We start from the raw sequence: 17,000 nt of genomic DNA on the forward strand, positions 1-17,000 counted from the left end.
TTCGCACCCGGAGGGATCAACTGTTTCGAAACACGGCATGCACGCGCGCGGGGATGACGGCCTCTGTTAATGGACAAAACCGGATGGATTTAAGTGACAAGTTGTTGGACAACGGAGATTTCTATGATTTTTCGGCGGTGTTTCTGGATGACGAAGGTCAGTAATTGTTTTCCATTTATATCCAGACAACATGCACGCAGTAAAATTGATTTTTATTATTGAAAAAAAACAGGACCGGACTGTCATAAATCACGTGTGGGTGTAATGTTAATGGCTATTTATAGTTTACGCCAGGAAGTGGGATCGATTATTGCAAAATGTGCTCATAAATTTATATTTTTGTAAAATTGTCACTGTCAACATGTTAACGTTGTGCGATTCAGGAGGAAATAAGTTGGTCTGGGGGTTAATTAAGTCTGGCGAAATGGGGTATGAGTGACAATGTAATTAACTTGAGTATTAAACGCGTAATCCTACAAACAGCTCGTCTTAACCTTGATTGGCTCAATGGTGCTGCAAATAAACAACTGTTGAGAGATAGGTACTTTAGCAATTTTTAATTCGCACGAGCGTTCATTTACCACTTTATATCTGTGCAAAGTAACAGAACGCTACCTACATATTGTTGGAGAAAAAATAATTTGGTGTGATTACTTTAATAATATGTAATGATTCTAGAGTAATAAAAAAACTGATTTGGCAGAGATAACTACAGTTATTAGTAATTTTCCAAGATATTTTTGGATATTTGGGAATAAATATATTTCATAGTTATTAATGTATTAAAGCGAAAGTTAATACAGGGTATTTCACGAGTGATAACGAGCATGACGAATTGAAAATGCAACCCACAATACATTTGCAAAGTTAACGTGGATTTTGTTTTTTGATTTAAAAAACATAAAACATAGTTAGCTGTGCAGTTTCGTAAATTTTGACATAAACGTCATTCGCTTGGTTAAATGAAATTGCGAAAAAACGAAGAGTTTTCGGGAAAATATTTATTGTCTGCCTAACTAAACGCGCAACGGCAGAAGCATTTTTATTACATTCGCCATAAATCAAAATCGTGTCTGTTTTCCAATCGTTCAAATACAATTTTTATTGTCGTATTTTAACTTTTTCGTAAATGTCAGTTGCGACAAATAAAAAGCAAAGCCATCATGGATTCATAGTTTCATTTTAAAACAATACGATATTTAAAATAAACACGTTAACCTTGTAAATGTATTGTGGGTTGCATTTTCAATTCCGCCGGACCCATTATCACTTGTAAAATACCTACTCTGTATTTGCCACTTTAACATTTACCTTTGGAGTTTTTTTAACGGAGACGTGACTGTTTTCCTATTTCGACTTTCAAAAAGTAAAGAGAAGTAAAATTAAATCAAACTCTTTGAGTGAATGCCATACAAAAAGTTCGTTTCTAATTCACATCTGATACAGTTCCGAGTTGGTATTGTTCTAGTTTTTCAAAAACTGTCACTTAGCAAAACTTGAATTATTTGAGAGAAAGAATTGTTTGCAGTAGTTAGAAGACTGCGAAGCATAAATCACAGAAGTCATAAATTATATTGGTTTCTAAATCAACTCTCAGTATTAACTCTTAGTAATAAATAAACCGTATGCTTCAAAAAATTTATGATCAAGAGCATCTGTGAAAAACAAAAAGCACAGACTAAGATTTATATAACTTAACTCTGAATTTGTGAATTACAGTGTTACTGAAGCCACTGAAGAGTAAATATGTATGTACGGCGGATCGTGGCTGTACTCGCTCGGATGAATTACGCTACTCGCCTGCGGCTCGTGACACAAAATCATCCTCACGAGTAATAACCATCATTATCCGCTCATTGAATAATATAGGAGAGGAATTAGCACTTAGCATAGAAAATAGTTGGATTAATACTCTCCAGTCTCCAGTATAAACAAGAAAGAAATGTATAATAAATTTACGCGGCCTGAATACGGTGCCATCGGTTATGTGATTGGATAGGAACTGCAGGACATCAAAATGATGAAATGCAATACATTTCTTATATTTTCATTTTCGGAATATAAATGAAAATTTTCATAAAAGATTAGAAGACCAGTTATGAATATTTTCGCGAGTTTGTGCTAAATTGTGAACCAGCGACCTCCGATTACGACGCAAGAAATGGAGTAGTTAAGTTTTGTATCGGAAAGTGATCGTAGTGGGACTTCGTTGGCATTTATAACACAAGTTTAATCCCACCCCGCAAAATGACATCCATCATCGTGAAAAATTCCGGCTTCAAATTGCACACATTTGCCTTACCTAGCGAGTCCCCAAGTCCCAACTGAATGCATTTTTTAACATGATCTACTTACGCCCGTTCGAGAACTAAATGGAACGCACCGGGATTAGAGTCTGGGACCTGGATGTTATTTCAGGAAGTATTTTTAACAAGGTCTCCATCAATGTTTATTATTTGCGAACTATTCGATATTCAAAGTGATTTATCACCGGCGGCTCGACAACCTCGTCGCGACATAAAATTTTCAACGGAGATAAGTCAAGATGTCGCCTTTTCCGCAAAACGAATGGGTACCTCTGCGAATTAAATGAAACGAACGGCGACCCGCCCCCGTAATTGAAAAGGATGGATATCTGGCATTTTTGCCGAATTTTAATCGACCATTAGGGGGTCGTATAAATTCCGCGCATCGAAGCGTCAGAGATTTACCGCGGATTTTCCCTCATAAAACTTCCGTGAAGGTTCGTATTCTACCACTTATCGGCCAAGGAGTGATGGTGCATCCCTAACGGGGATGTGATTTGTCCGATGGTGCAGTAAGAAGTTTAAGTAATGTCGGTGGTGGTGCTTGGAGAGCTTTCAAACCTCAAATGCCTTTTCCTGTTTGTACTGATAAAGGTGGACGGTGTTTGCAACAAAAGACTGAAATTTGAAATTGTGAGAGAATAAAATGGAGAAAATGGAATACTCTTTTTGATTTTCTGGAAGCTCTTTTAGTCCCAGCTGTTTTTTATTCCCCAATGACCACATTTTATTTTGAAAAATATTTCTTTCGTAATTAAACGTCATTATAAAGAGTACAAAATACCGGACACGACATTACTTATATTTCTGGCTGTACGATTGGAGGATAAAAATGGCGCATGCAAACAAAGACGACGTTACAAAAAGCAGACGTTATTTCCTCGCTTTCAAATTCTCCTCTTTATTTTCGCGTTGTCGTCTTTGATATGTGGCAGTAACTGTTTAAAACTATAAAGTTGCATAAAACAGGCAACAAACTACAAAGAAGTTTATGGGTTGGATTTTTAGTACACCGATGGAACGTCACCAGGATCTAGCGGGAAAAGAAAAATACAACCTCGAAATACGTTAGAGACGATGTATGCAATATATTCGAAGCAAACACTGTTCCAAGATGTGTACTTAGCTTGGAGTAATGGGAGAAACCCCAACTGTAAAGACAAGACAGGAGGAGATTTTTTTCTCGTTATTAGTACAGTCGAAAGCTTTAACCTTGTTATGGAGGGCAATGATGGCTGCAGCTTAGATTTAAATCATAATATTTAAAACATTCTACTGCTATACTACAGATATTTTCATATTTGATGGCGGAAATAAAAGACTGAGAAATGTCACAAATTTGTTTTGTCAGTGTTAAATTTTTCAAAGACGTTCGTGATTTCGACAGAAATGCAGCAAATTGGCAATAAGAAAGTTATTCATCGTCGAACTAGAGACAAAATTTGTAATAAGTTTGATTATATGAGAATAACTTTTCCTTTTGAACCACTGACAAAAATTGGTTTCCTTAGAATTTATTTTTCAATCTATTTAGCCAAAAATTTAAATTTACCTAGACAATCCTTTTTACGGCGTTTATGAGAAATTTGACACTGACAATACATTTTTGTGACATTTCTCAGTCTTTTGTTTCCGCCACCAAATATGAAAATACCTCTACTTACTAGCAATTATTTTGACACCAATTAATTTCTCCTTACAGTTTTCTATCGGGCCTTCAAATAAATATATATTTAGAGTGGGCGTAGGCGACATTCTAATTCTGTTAACAGTGTAAAGTAATGTTTGTAGGTAACCAATTATTCTCCGGAGTTACACAGGTTACATAGTAAGCCTTTTCCCAATTTCATATTGTCATATTCCGTGGAGGGGGAATAGAGAGAATACACTAAAAAAATTAAAAATATTTTCTAATCTAATGTTATTTCGTTAAAATGTCAGCCGTTTCTTGTGTCATTTTCTACGCTGGAAAAATGTTGCAAACAATTTAATTTCCATAGGTTGTTCTAAATATACATTTATTTGAAGGCCCGTTAGTTGAACAAGTTACTGTTACTGTTCGCAAGAAATAAAAACTTGTTTATTGTTAATATGGTTGGTCCTTTACAGGCGAATAAAAACTCGAGATGGATGTACGAACTTCTTAAAAACTTTTTAAAGCAGAAAATTACGTTTTCAGAGTGCAAGTAGTGACACAATTTCCTACAAGGACCACTTACTACCGAAATATATCGGTTCGTTTTTCCACCGTAGGTAATAATTCTTCTACATTTGCTCGCACAGCGCAACGGTTCTAGCACAAAGCAATTTTTATTGTTTTCTCCACCCCCTTTCTGTGCATTGTTCGTACACGTCGAATGTACAGCTTGCAAGCTAAATGCTAATAGAAAGCGGTAGTGGTGATTTTTAGTTTTTTTTGTTGGCGCGATGATTTATGAGAGGTATGCGAAATAGTTCAGAGTTGAGAGAAATGATTATTTGTCTTGATCTATTGAAGTAATATTGAGCACAACCGTGCTGAATCTGACAGATGGAATGTTTTAGGTATTTTTCTAGTGAAAAGATTTTTCATTCAATCAGAGATTCTGCTGGTTGATGAGATGATGAGTTAATGTCATGACAAGGGATAATTTTAAACCAAATTAAAAATACAATTTAAAAATACATAGTTGATATAATCATATAAGGAAAATACAACCTATCGAGTTGGCAGCTCTGTATGTTCAAAAGTTTGACATTTGTTATGTCATAAAAATCTGCAAAAGTGCAAAATAAAACATTTGGTCAGCCAAAACGTCTAATACAAATGTCGCACGGTAGCTATTTTCCAGTGCTCAAACTATTCAGGCCCTCGGCTTCGCCTCGAGCCTGAAACCTAGTTTTCGCGATGTTTACCCCTACCGTACTACCGTACTTAATTAATAAATTACGACGATTTTTACATACATATTCTGAAAGGGCGTAGACAAAATTTTGTACCTATCACACTATTAGATCCGCATTTATGTGATTACACAAACTGGATGTACGTCCTCGTTGCGCAAACTTTAAATGCGGCGATAATAATGTTTATAGCACACTTGTTACGTAAGTAAATATTATAATCTGGGTTTATATTTCGAGTGTGTACTGAAATCATCTTTTTTAATAACTGAATTTTCACACTAATTCAGTTATTAAAAAAGATTATTTCAGTATTATATTAATAATACATGATAGGGCATATTCTGTAATTTTTAAAGGGGCGTTAAAATTTTAGCGTGCTTCGCTAAATTTTAAAGGCAGTTAAATTAAGTTGTCAGAGCAATGACCAATCAGGGTTTACAATTTTAAATTTGATGGTCTTGTTTTTTTTTTATTAGCTATTTAATGATTTTTAAGTTTTGCAATTTTTTTCTAGAAAATCTCATTATCAAAGTGTACATTTTTTTACATCACTATAAAGAGAAAAGTCTACATATATCAGGATCAGTTGTTTTAAAATTCAAATATACACATTGCATTTGAGAATCTGAAGTTGGTTTTAATAACAACAAAACGTTTTGAAGATACATCAAACAACATTGATTAAAGATGTTTTGTTTTGCAGTTTTAGGTATTGACTGCTTTGGACCACCCGATAATAGAATTAATTCAATTTTGCTTCTGGCAAAATATCTGTGTTATCTGGATTTATTTTTAATTATTGTTTTTATCGTTTTCCGCTTTTGTTGATACAAACAAACTTTTATCACAAACGAGCTAGACGTTTTTCATCCGTTAGAAATTTATGACTCTGTGAAGGTATTTTATTGGAGTAATGTTTTCTGTTTTCGAACCAACAAATTTCATTTTCACAAACAAATATTTGACGTGGTGGCTAAAGTAATAAACTGTTACCCGATTCAGACAGAAAACAACAAAAAAAAACGAAATTTAAATATTTACTCTGGGCGTTTCGCAAATATTTTTCTCTTTTGCTAATTAAGCTATCCAAAAATTTAATTAAAAATACATTTTTTTACTCAATATTTTTAAGGGTTGCTTTCATTTATCTACAAATGCTTGGATAAAAAATTATTGTCATCATTCATTTGTCATTCATTCACTAGTGACGTAATGAATGCATTATCTAATTCATTTTATTTACACAAATAATGAAAACTAAAGTAATCAAAATGTATTGAAACTTAAACCACTCAAAAACTATAAATGTTCTCGTTCGCCGCATTCTTGACTTTCTTTTCATCGCACCATTCATCAAAGTATTTATAGGCTTTTTCGTATTGATCGATCTTCCTAGCAAAAGTGAAGAAACTACATTTGTTGCAGCTTCTTCGATACCTGCAGGGACACTCTCTGAATCACCCACAGTTTATTTTCAATTTTCAAAATTCACAGCTAGCATAACAAAAAGTGAGGCTTTGTTTATAACAAAACTGGCTGGTTGCCATACTATTGAACAAATCAAATTTATCTTGTTCATTGAATATTGAATCGGAAATATCAAGCGACCTGATATTTGCAAAAAAAAATGAAATATCATTTCAAGCAAAAAAATAGTACATTTGTATCTCACACGTGGAATATGGCATGATTATAACACTCTTGTGATTACACTTTCACACTCGTATTGTAATAATGCCCTCATCCCTCTAATAAGATACTGTCGCGAGCAATAAATTTTGGTCGTCAATGTCATTTCAAAATTTGGTTAGATTGTCGCAAATTTAAAAAATGTCCCTGCCTGATTATGCCCATGTCCACAAAGTGTCAAAAAAAATCAGAACAAAATGACAATTAATGTCACACAACATGATGATAGGTTATGACATTTATGACTGTTTTACAATGGAGCATTTTCGATTGCGTCAAAGAATGACCTTGACGACCAAAATTTATTGCTCGCGACTGTACATCATTATTACCTAATTTAGTTTGTGGATTTAGGCAGCAAAAGTGGTCAAGACGCAGTTGACGCTTTATTTATATTCGCAAGTTTAAGTTTAGGTTATGTGGGTTAAGTAACGACAAACATGTTTTAATCATAACTAATTCCGAACGTGCCAGTTTTTGAACACCCACTATGTATTAAATACTGATTCATTCAAAATAACGAAAATTTTAATTTTTAAAAGGCTTCCATCAAATTGATTTATAAAATGTTTGTAGTGGAAATATGACAAAATGATTTTGACAGTTGACAGGTTTATCAATTTTGCAGAGACTAGTCGAGTAGTTACCGAATGATTTTAATGATTGGTACACTTAACTGACAAATTCAAATATGACAGATCAAAAGACAAAATAAATCAGATTGTCATTATTTATGTGTAGAATCTTAACCTAGAAAGCGAATCAACAGAGAATTCTTTGACAAATGACTAGGCGTACCAATTATTCGGGAGTGCCAACCCACTAAATTTGTTTCAATCATTAAGAGTCACCGGGTATTTCTCTGGCCATTTCTTTTGTCACTCACTGTACGCATCTATCTGTGTGATTCTATTTAACATCGATCCGACTTATTGCCATTATAAAATCGAATTAAATCCATTTTCATAGTTGCGTTACCGTTTTATTGAATCAATCGTCGATAAAACGCTACATTCGACGGTCCGACACACAACAAATTTGAATTTCACAGCGGAACCGCCAACAAAACCTCGCAAATCTCCTCCGACGCGTTATCTTGGTGTGTGCAGAATTGGTCTTTTTACCGGCGTGGATCGTTTTTACCCCGCGAGGTGCGATAAAATCAATCCGAGTAAAAACACCTTCGGAAACATTCAAATCATTTTTATCCAGTACATATGCCCGTACTGAATATTGACATGCGTACTATTCCAAGGCATGCTGGACGCTGTTGCATCTTTAGTCACCCTCCGACAGTTGAACGTCGCGGCGCGAAATCTCGACGAGATCGCCGTTCAAAAACATCCCCGATTTATCGCAATTCCCCACCACACAAAAACTACAGTTGTTAGGGCTGCAAGTTTCCCTTTTTCGTTGCAGTAAGTCCGAAAAAAAAATTAGTCAACGCATGAGCCCCCCGATTTTTGTTGCGGGTCCGCTCCACAATCAGAGCGGATCGCTGTGTTAATTTCGAGTGCCAATAATAATAATCACTTTATTAGATCGATACGCCACTGATAAAGTATCGGCGGTGCAAATGCACGCTTTTTCCAGGCTGGAAGACTCAGTTCCGGTTCCGAGTTTGGAAGTTTTCGTTCGACTGCGAATCGGTGATGACGCGGGGGATGAGAGCGGGCCCGATGGACTCCAGTGACGGACTCCTAGTGTCAAATAATAGCATAGTGATGTGGTGATAAAGGCGGAAAAAGTGCAGGCGAGATGCACTATTATCCTGGACCTGCTTATTCCCATTGCCGGTCGGGGTCCGATTCGGGACTCCATCGCAGGAATTATCGGAGGGAGGCCGAGCCGTTCGACAGCGGCGACTCCACGCTCTCGGAACTCGATGGTACGTTTTTTATGATTTATTCAGGGGTTAAGTTTAATTGTGCCGTAAAACGCCAGCTCTAACAGACGGTTTTGCCGAATCCATGTATAAAATATCAGCCAGGACGACGTCCTGGCGAGCCTTTAATTATGGAGGATAGGGAATGTCGGAACAGGTTGTTGTGGATTTTTTAATATCGCTGAACTTCGAGGGTTGTTTGCATTTTTCACTCCCCCGAACAGGACGCGCTTCGTCCTGCGGTACTCGTGGTGGGACCAGCGATTTCGCGGAACGCTCCAGGTGTACAAACATTTTCGCAAAACTTTCAATAACTTCATCCTCCAGTCGACTGCGCTATTTTTAAAATATTTGCAAATGTTTACATACAACGAGTTTTAACCTGTTGTAACTTTTAAACATCGATGATTTTCGGTAATTTATAATTATTTTAATATCCCCGGCGAAGGTGTTTTACTTTGGGCGTGTTTGTTTACCCGACAGAAACGTCCGGAACTTTCGGGAGAACCATTTCAAATTCGACGATTGTTGAGAGATTTACCAAATTTTGTTTCTTATTTTTAGGCAAACAGTTAGATTTATTACACCTGCAGGAAATAGCGATGATCTGAGTGGAAAGATATTCCTGTTCAAGGACGCCGGTTAGATAAACAAAAAGGCACTTCCGATCTCTTAAATTTTCCAAAAATCGAACGAAACCCATTTTCCATCCAGACAAGATTTTGTTAATATTTTTGCATCCAGTCAACTACGCAAGCGCAGTTTTACTGATTTAGTACGTAAGTGGGCATTCAACAGTTATTTTGTTAAAAATGCAAAAATAGAAGCTATTTTTGGACGGCGGTATTTTAAATCAAAGAGTTTTGTTCAAAATGTTTCGAATTTCGGAAATTTAAATAACAACGGAATTTGCCCCATTCAGATGAAAATTCTCAGTGGAACAAGTATTGCAAATTATTTAATTAAAATTGAACTTTTATTGCTCTCAAAAACAGATTAAACTGGGGTTTCGGCTCACTTGAGGACAAAAAAAAAAAATGTGATTCTACTATTATTTGTCAGTTCTCATTTATAATAGATAATTATTTTGAATCATCTCGAATAATTTCCACTAGTTTCGTTGAACATTTTAGACATTGCAAATCAATCGCATTTTGAAGATTTAGAAATTTTGTACAATTTCGTGTCAATTTTTTAATAGATTTCTTTTGAAGTATGAAAGCTTTATACAAATCTTCTCTCTGAAAGCTTCGTTATTGTATTATACATATTTTTAAAATCTCTAACTGTGGCAATGTTTGTCACAAGATATTTCACACAAGAACCAAATTTTTTCAAAATTCTAACAATATCTACCGTACTTATTTCTGATGAAAATCGTCTTCTTGGAATAAACAACAGGAATTTCCAATTTTTTTTGCTACTTTAAAAAATAAATAAGCGGATTTTTTCGTGCATGTCATCGAATATTGCAGATTCGGCATTTAACATATTGTTATTTGTGTATCAAGGGTAAAAAGTGCATTTTTTTCCTCCGAGTCTGAGTTTTCTGGCCGAGGCGCAGCCGAGGCAACAGGCGAAGACAAAAGGCACTTTTTAGCAGTGCTGCACATAAAATTTTTTAGGCGACACGAACTACAAAGCAAAAGACATTTATTAATACATATTAACAAGTTTTTCAACAGTATTTGTTATCAGCTTGCCAATAAAACTATAAATTTACTATTGGCGATATAATTATTTATTTATTCGTACATAATTTATGGTGACAGAACCATTATTGGTTTTGTCGATTTGGTTGCTAACTTACTAAAGATGGTGCCATGGACAGCGTTCGAAAAAGTGCGTCCGGAAAAGAGTTACTTTTCGTCCGCTTGTGAGTACGTAAAATTACCATTTTCATTAAGGGCGCATAAAAAATGTATTTCTTGAAGTATTCCGTGGTGTTGGAGTGGGATTTTTTTGTCGAATCTTCCACGTGCATTTTTATTTATGCTTTTATTTTTGTCCGAAAATAAGGGATTTCACTGCGACTGCGATTGTTACATTGTTTCTAAAAAACTGACCAAGATAATTAGCTTAGTATGTTGCGAAGATGACAAAATTAGTTTAACTGAGTTTAACAAGACCTAACCTGACCTAACCCATTTTTTTTCAAGAATCCACAGTGTGAACAGAGAATTGTTACCAACCTATTTTTAATTTTTCTCCGCTTGTTTTATTGATAGAGCCTATTTTTAGTTGAAAAACAAATGATGACAAATTATTTTTCAATGTGTAATTTTGTGCTTTCATAAAATAGCACTTATCGACAAATTGACCTTTATCAAGAACCAGGATCTTGTTATATGTAAATGTTTCATTTCATTAAAGGTAAAGTACAGCAATCAATAAATAATTTCCAGGAGGCAAACAACATTATTAATTAGTTCCAAAATGTTGTGTAAAACAAATTTGATGTCATGTTTTACAAAATTTTAAATTGACGAACGACTGATATTTAATTGACGTCATCTAACGTTACTGTATACAAATAGTTCGCTTTTGAATAATTAATGAACAGTTTTAATATGCAATGAAACGGAACTAACTGTTTGGAAATGAATAAATAAATGGATAATATTGTGTTTCATTCATTTTTGCAATCGATGAATTAATCACATTTTTGTGTAGGACCGTCAGACCAACCGGAAAAATTAATTCCATTTGTTTTTGTTGCATAATTTTGCAACTTTTGATTTATTAATTAATTTTTATTTCAAAGTCAATACCGCATTTGCATAATTGGCCGTCGAAGAAGCCAAACTAGTTGCAGGTTGTTCTCGAATTTAGCTAGATCCGCAAAGAAGTTTTATAATTCGCTATTAGAATGAGCTTCCGGGCACGGTACAGTGTGTACGGAGGCTTAATTTTAATTATTCCGGTCGCGCTTTTTGCGGTCCGGGGATTAATACACTCCGTTAAAAATTCAGATAGGTTGGAAAAACAATAAAAGCCGAAATAGGGTAATTAGGTGGTCGAGGGGTCAGTTCTCGTCCAAGTCAGCAGGGCCGTTGTCACCCCTGATAAAACCTTATCAAAATGCTGGTCAATTTCGCCGGCCGAGTTGGAAATATTTACGAGGTGATTCGCCGGATTTTGGTTTTTTCATGTGCATAATCGGTCATAAACCGCGAATCGGCAACGCCTTCGGTTCGATGATGTGTCATGTTTCGACGTAAATGAAAAATTTACATTTCAGGCTGGTTCGCAGCGTTACGAAAATAGAGGGGTTTTGCTAATTAAAAAAAGAGGGTTGTTTGCACGTCCCTGACGCAAAAACACGGAATTTTCTGATTCGCCAGAATTGTTTTTGGTGCGAAACGTTTTCGGTTGGCGTTTTTGCAACCCCCATCAAAGCATCATTTTTACACATTCAGTCAGTCTAGTTTTTAAATTTACAACCATGTTGACCCCAAAGCCTGAAATTTTTCTATTTTCGAACATCTAAATTTTGACGCAATGGAGAAGACATTTTGACAAATTTTAACATTTTTGTCTGTCTGGTTCTTTGTTTGATATCACTTACTCAAAAACAAATGACTGATTTTGTTCTAACGTTTTTTTCCTGATTGTGTCGTATACTTTGTCGCAACGTGATAGGACGTCAGAAATCTGCCCAGTAATGATAAATCTGTGCCGAGTATATTGCTGTGAAGTGAGCTCGCCTCGTTTATTTCGGTTTCCTCGATTTTGATTTGAACGACGTGCGATTGTGTCACGATCACACTGAGTTGTTCCCATTTCTTAATTCTTAATTGGCTTATTTTCATCATTTGATAGATTAGATAAATTGATTTTACAAGGATTTAAAAATTGTTTATTTTTTTTTTCGAAACGTTTCATTGATTTATAGGAGACAGCAGAGGGCATCATAAACTTTTGGAGGAGCTTTCAAGCTAACAAACCGCCAGACAAAATCTAGGTAATTTACTTCAAATAGAAGCAAATTTTGGAGAAATTTCTCATTTGAATATAACTTTCTTATTTACTTAATATTTCTGAAAAAATATTTTTTACTAAGGCCACCCAGCATCTTTATTTTCAACAATTCCAGAAAAACTTTATGTTCTTGTTAATTTATTTTTTCAACTTTTCTTCGCACCCTTTGCCTTAAACTCTGTCAAAAACTACCCTTTCTGCCAGTTTCACAGACCACTTGTTCAAAACGAACCACTCAGCCCTTCTTCGATACGAGAGAGACACTTCCAAACCCTCAATCACCGCAACGCAACATTTATTAGCTTAGCCAATCTACAACCATCCTTGTAACTTCAAACTCTGATAATTCTTGTCCATTTCCGGCACACGAACATATTTTTAACAATTGTCTTATTTTAAACCCGTTACATCAGAAATAAACTCTCGTGTTTATTCGTTCCGATCAAATCGAGATATTTACCGTAAATCACTCATTCGCACCGGTGTAGTCGTTCAAGCATCCAGGCTTTTTTTTGATTAAATTTAGTCTTTACGGAATTAATTTAAGGATAGAGGGGAGATCGATTTGAGCGTCCTTTTTTGTACGAGGTGTTTACACGAACCGGGGGCGTTTTATTACGCCAACAAGACATGATTTACTGTAATTAAACAGTTGCGGAGTTGTCATAAAGCGATTTGGCACTAAAGATGTAATTATCGTGAAAATGTCTAAAAACTGTTTCACGCAACGCAGATAAATAATTCGAAATAATTTTTGTTGCAAATACAATTTTCCTGATTTATTTTGTGCATTTAAATTTAACGATTATTCTGTAATTTTTAAAGGGGCTTTAAAATTTAAAATTTCAAGCCCTGATTGGTCATTGCTATGACAACTTAATTTAACGGCCTTTAAAATTTAGCAGAGCAGTTACACAATACGCCCCTACATGTCTTAAACAGCAGACTGAAATTTTAAAGCGAAATCAATAACCCCTTCATTTACCTGATTTGATTCCAACTGAATAAGTCTGGAACTCTAATAAGATAAGCATTTCCCCAAAAAATCAAATATGTCACTATTTTTTGAAAAGAAAGATAAAGAAATTTGAAAATGCCAATGGATATTTATTTTTAAAACAGGTTGATTATCCTTATCACTTATCATTTTTCCAATATAATCAATTTTGATTAGTTGTGAACAAATAAAAATACATACATATTGTAAAAACCTTTTAGATGTGGATTGTCAAACTCAAGGTCGCTTAAAACTTATGATTGAACTGTACGTTAGTGAGAAATCTGTCATAAATTCCAAATACTTTATAAGCGCGCCTAGTTACTTTTTCTGGTAGTGCCAACTTAACGACAAGTCCCCAATCCACAGCTATAACGTTCCGACTATACACATATACGTAAATACATAATACTATATATTGCATTTTAAATTTACCATTACTGCTTTGTTTTTGTCACATATTTCGCAGAAGTATATTTTTTTGCCTTTACATTTGATTGATGGTAGGATTTGTGGTTGATGGATGTGTTTGCGTTTTTAACAGTAATTTGTGGTTATTAGTGTAACGCCGACCACGTATTGATTATACGTTAGGTTGTAACAATTTCGATTAAACAGCGGTTTCCACTAGAATACGCATAGTGGTAAATCTGGACAAAAGGAAAATTAGTTGTGATTAATACGCTTGAACCACATGTAATTTACGATACATTTCTATTTACTGCATTCTTGTTTAATCTTAATAAGGTGTATGTATTCGTTAACATAATTAAAGTTTAGTTTAGTTTAATGTAAGTTGGATCAGCGTGACCCGTGATAGGATCGTTAAAACAATAAAAAATACGATTTTTTTTAATGAAAACGGTAATTTTACGTACTCACAAGCGGACGAAAATAACTCTTTCTCGGACGCACTTTTTCGGACGCTAACCGTGCCGCCATCTGTTGGTCTGTTTAGTACGTTAGCAACGAAACCGATAAAACCTGTCATCAAAAATTATTATGTAAATAAGTAAATAGTAAATTTCTAATTTTGTTAGTAAGCTGATAACAAATACATACTATAAAAAAAATTGTTAGTATGTATTAATAAATTTATCTATTTGAAAAAAGTAGATCCAAAATAAATAATTTGTCTTCGCCTGTTAAGCCTCGGCTGCGCCTCGGTCAAAAAACTCAGACTCAGACGAAAAGGATGAACTTTTTGTCCTTGATATACAAATAACTAGGTATTTTAGTCAGTCAATACCATCACTTTCTCTTTTTATGAAATGTTATTAAATTGAGTGAAATAACACGAAAATCTAATAATAATTGACTTCTTTTTACCTGAAATTTGTCGCGCCAATTTCAGATCAACGATAAAAGTAACGGCGCTGATGTAATTGAAGTTGCTTTCAATCTGGTTCCGGGAAGTAATTCCGAAACAAACTACAAACTACAAACTAGTCGATCTTGATCACGCAGAATATGTGACCACAATATTCCGCGTACATTTACTATTTGCCGATTAATGTAAAATTCATCACCTGGTGATTATCCTTCGTGCAACATCTAGCTTAAGACTACGTCGAAAACAACATTTGAAATTCAAATTTCAGTGGAAATATGTGCACTACGACAAGTATACGACACAAACAATAATTTTCGTTTCTTCTCTGGTGAAACATTAATTTCTGGCGTCTGCTCTATGAAATAGGTCGGATTCCTGAGTGCTTTTAACCAATATTAGAGCTTTATAACTAACCGCTTCCATAAAGTTTATTGTAATTTCCTGCATGGTAGCAATAAGAGCGTTTTGTTTTGCAGGAAAATGGCTAAACTACTTTGTGAACCGGGCAGGATTAGTAATTGTTACGGTTTGCTCACTTCGCAAATTACAACTTAATGCCGATATTAAATTTTGATGTTTAGCGGGGAGGTTGCGATTTAGTTTAATTCCGCACCGGAAGGTACGAGTACAAAGACGCAAATTAAGATTTTATTCAAATGTGGAAAAAGCTTTAAATATGTTGTTGGTCCTTCGAACCGGATCGCGTCACTTAGAGTTCGACAGAGTTATCATGGAGATGTTCTATGACAGTGCTGGCACGTTTTGGGCTCAGACACGAGAACTCCACTGCAATTTCTTACTTTTTACGTTATTGTGGCGGAGTTGAGCAGAGTGTTTCGTCCACGTAGCAGTTGTAGTTTACTTTCCAAATTCATTATTCACGTCCTAGCTATTTTGTGTATGTTCAGTAGTTGGGAACTCCGTGTCGTCCATTTATATTCGATATCCTTTTACTCTTTAAACGATCTTCCTGCAACGTGAATAGACTCTGCCATTTGAGAAAACTTACAAAAGCAGGAATCAATGATCGGCGTGACAGACGTGACGGTGATTTGTTAGGACCGATAACGTTTCTGCTGGGGATGTTATCGTAAGTGATGAAAGTTTAGGGCCCTCAAATTTCCACGAACTTCCAAGTCGCGGGATTACAACAGCTTAAATGGTCACGATAAGAAAGGACATTTCTCGATACAAACCACCCGACTTTCTGTACTGCGCATTTAAATTAGCCTCTGAGATCTATAATTTTTAAAACCACAATAAAATGGAAACCGAACGTCGAACAAGACAGTTTTATAGATTCTTTCTATAATAAAGCGGCGCCCACGATTAATTACTCCAGGAAAAAAACAGTGCGCCAGTTCTAATGGAAATCGAACTCAGCTGCTGAGGAGTCTAATTTGGTTTAATTATCTCGATCAAGAGTGTTTCAAGCGTAAAATGGAAACTGATTTGTTGTTAACACTGATACAAATCCTCTCGTTCTGTATCCGGCTCGAAGGACCAACCGAGTATGGTGCAGCGGGAATCAAACGAATCTTTTTGGCGCAACGGCGCCATAAAAATTACGTAGTGCACATCCGAAGAGACCGAAAAATAACGCTGTAAAGTATCATGTTAAGATGGAAACATCAGAAGCAAATAACCGGTCATTTCCGGCTGACACGGGCGCTAAACTCTTCGCTTGTTTCCTCTTCCCGTTCCAGCTTTATACGCCAACTTACGACAACAATAACAGGAAAAAATCGAATCGAAACGGGCACTACATAAAACGAGCAAAAACTCTCCATAAAAATTGTTTTCGTTTGAATTGTGTTACGCTTCGAGAAATGAGCAAATTAAATATTGATCCTGACAACAAAGACAAAAGCGGAAAGTTTCCACAAGCTCGGTCTCCATTTAAATTCCTTTTGCTTTCGGATT

General features: G+C 35.3%; 2 protein-coding genes across 2 annotated transcripts in view; one reads left to right on the top strand and one right to left on the bottom strand.

Annotated features, from left to right (window-relative positions):
• RpS9 (ribosomal protein S9) overlaps positions 1 to 17,000 on the bottom strand; it is a 142,444-nt gene that overhangs the window by 7,848 nt on the left and 117,596 nt on the right. The gene's annotated exons all lie outside the window — the stretch shown is intronic.
• The window catches only part of LOC138138928 (voltage-dependent T-type calcium channel subunit alpha-1G-like), a 121,056-nt gene continuing 112,211 nt past the window's right edge, over positions 8,156 to 17,000 (top strand). The window contains exon 1 of the mRNA XM_069059061.1: positions 8,156 to 8,769. Coding sequence (XP_068915162.1) covers positions 8,640 to 8,769 — 130 coding nt within the window. The 5' untranslated portion in view covers positions 8,156 to 8,639. The remainder of the gene's footprint in view (positions 8,770 to 17,000) is intronic.

The sequence above is a fragment of the Tenebrio molitor genome, chromosome 9 (genome assembly GCF_963966145.1).
Source record: "Tenebrio molitor chromosome 9, icTenMoli1.1, whole genome shotgun sequence".
In the NCBI taxonomy this organism is placed as follows: Eukaryota; Metazoa; Arthropoda; class Insecta; order Coleoptera; family Tenebrionidae; genus Tenebrio; species Tenebrio molitor.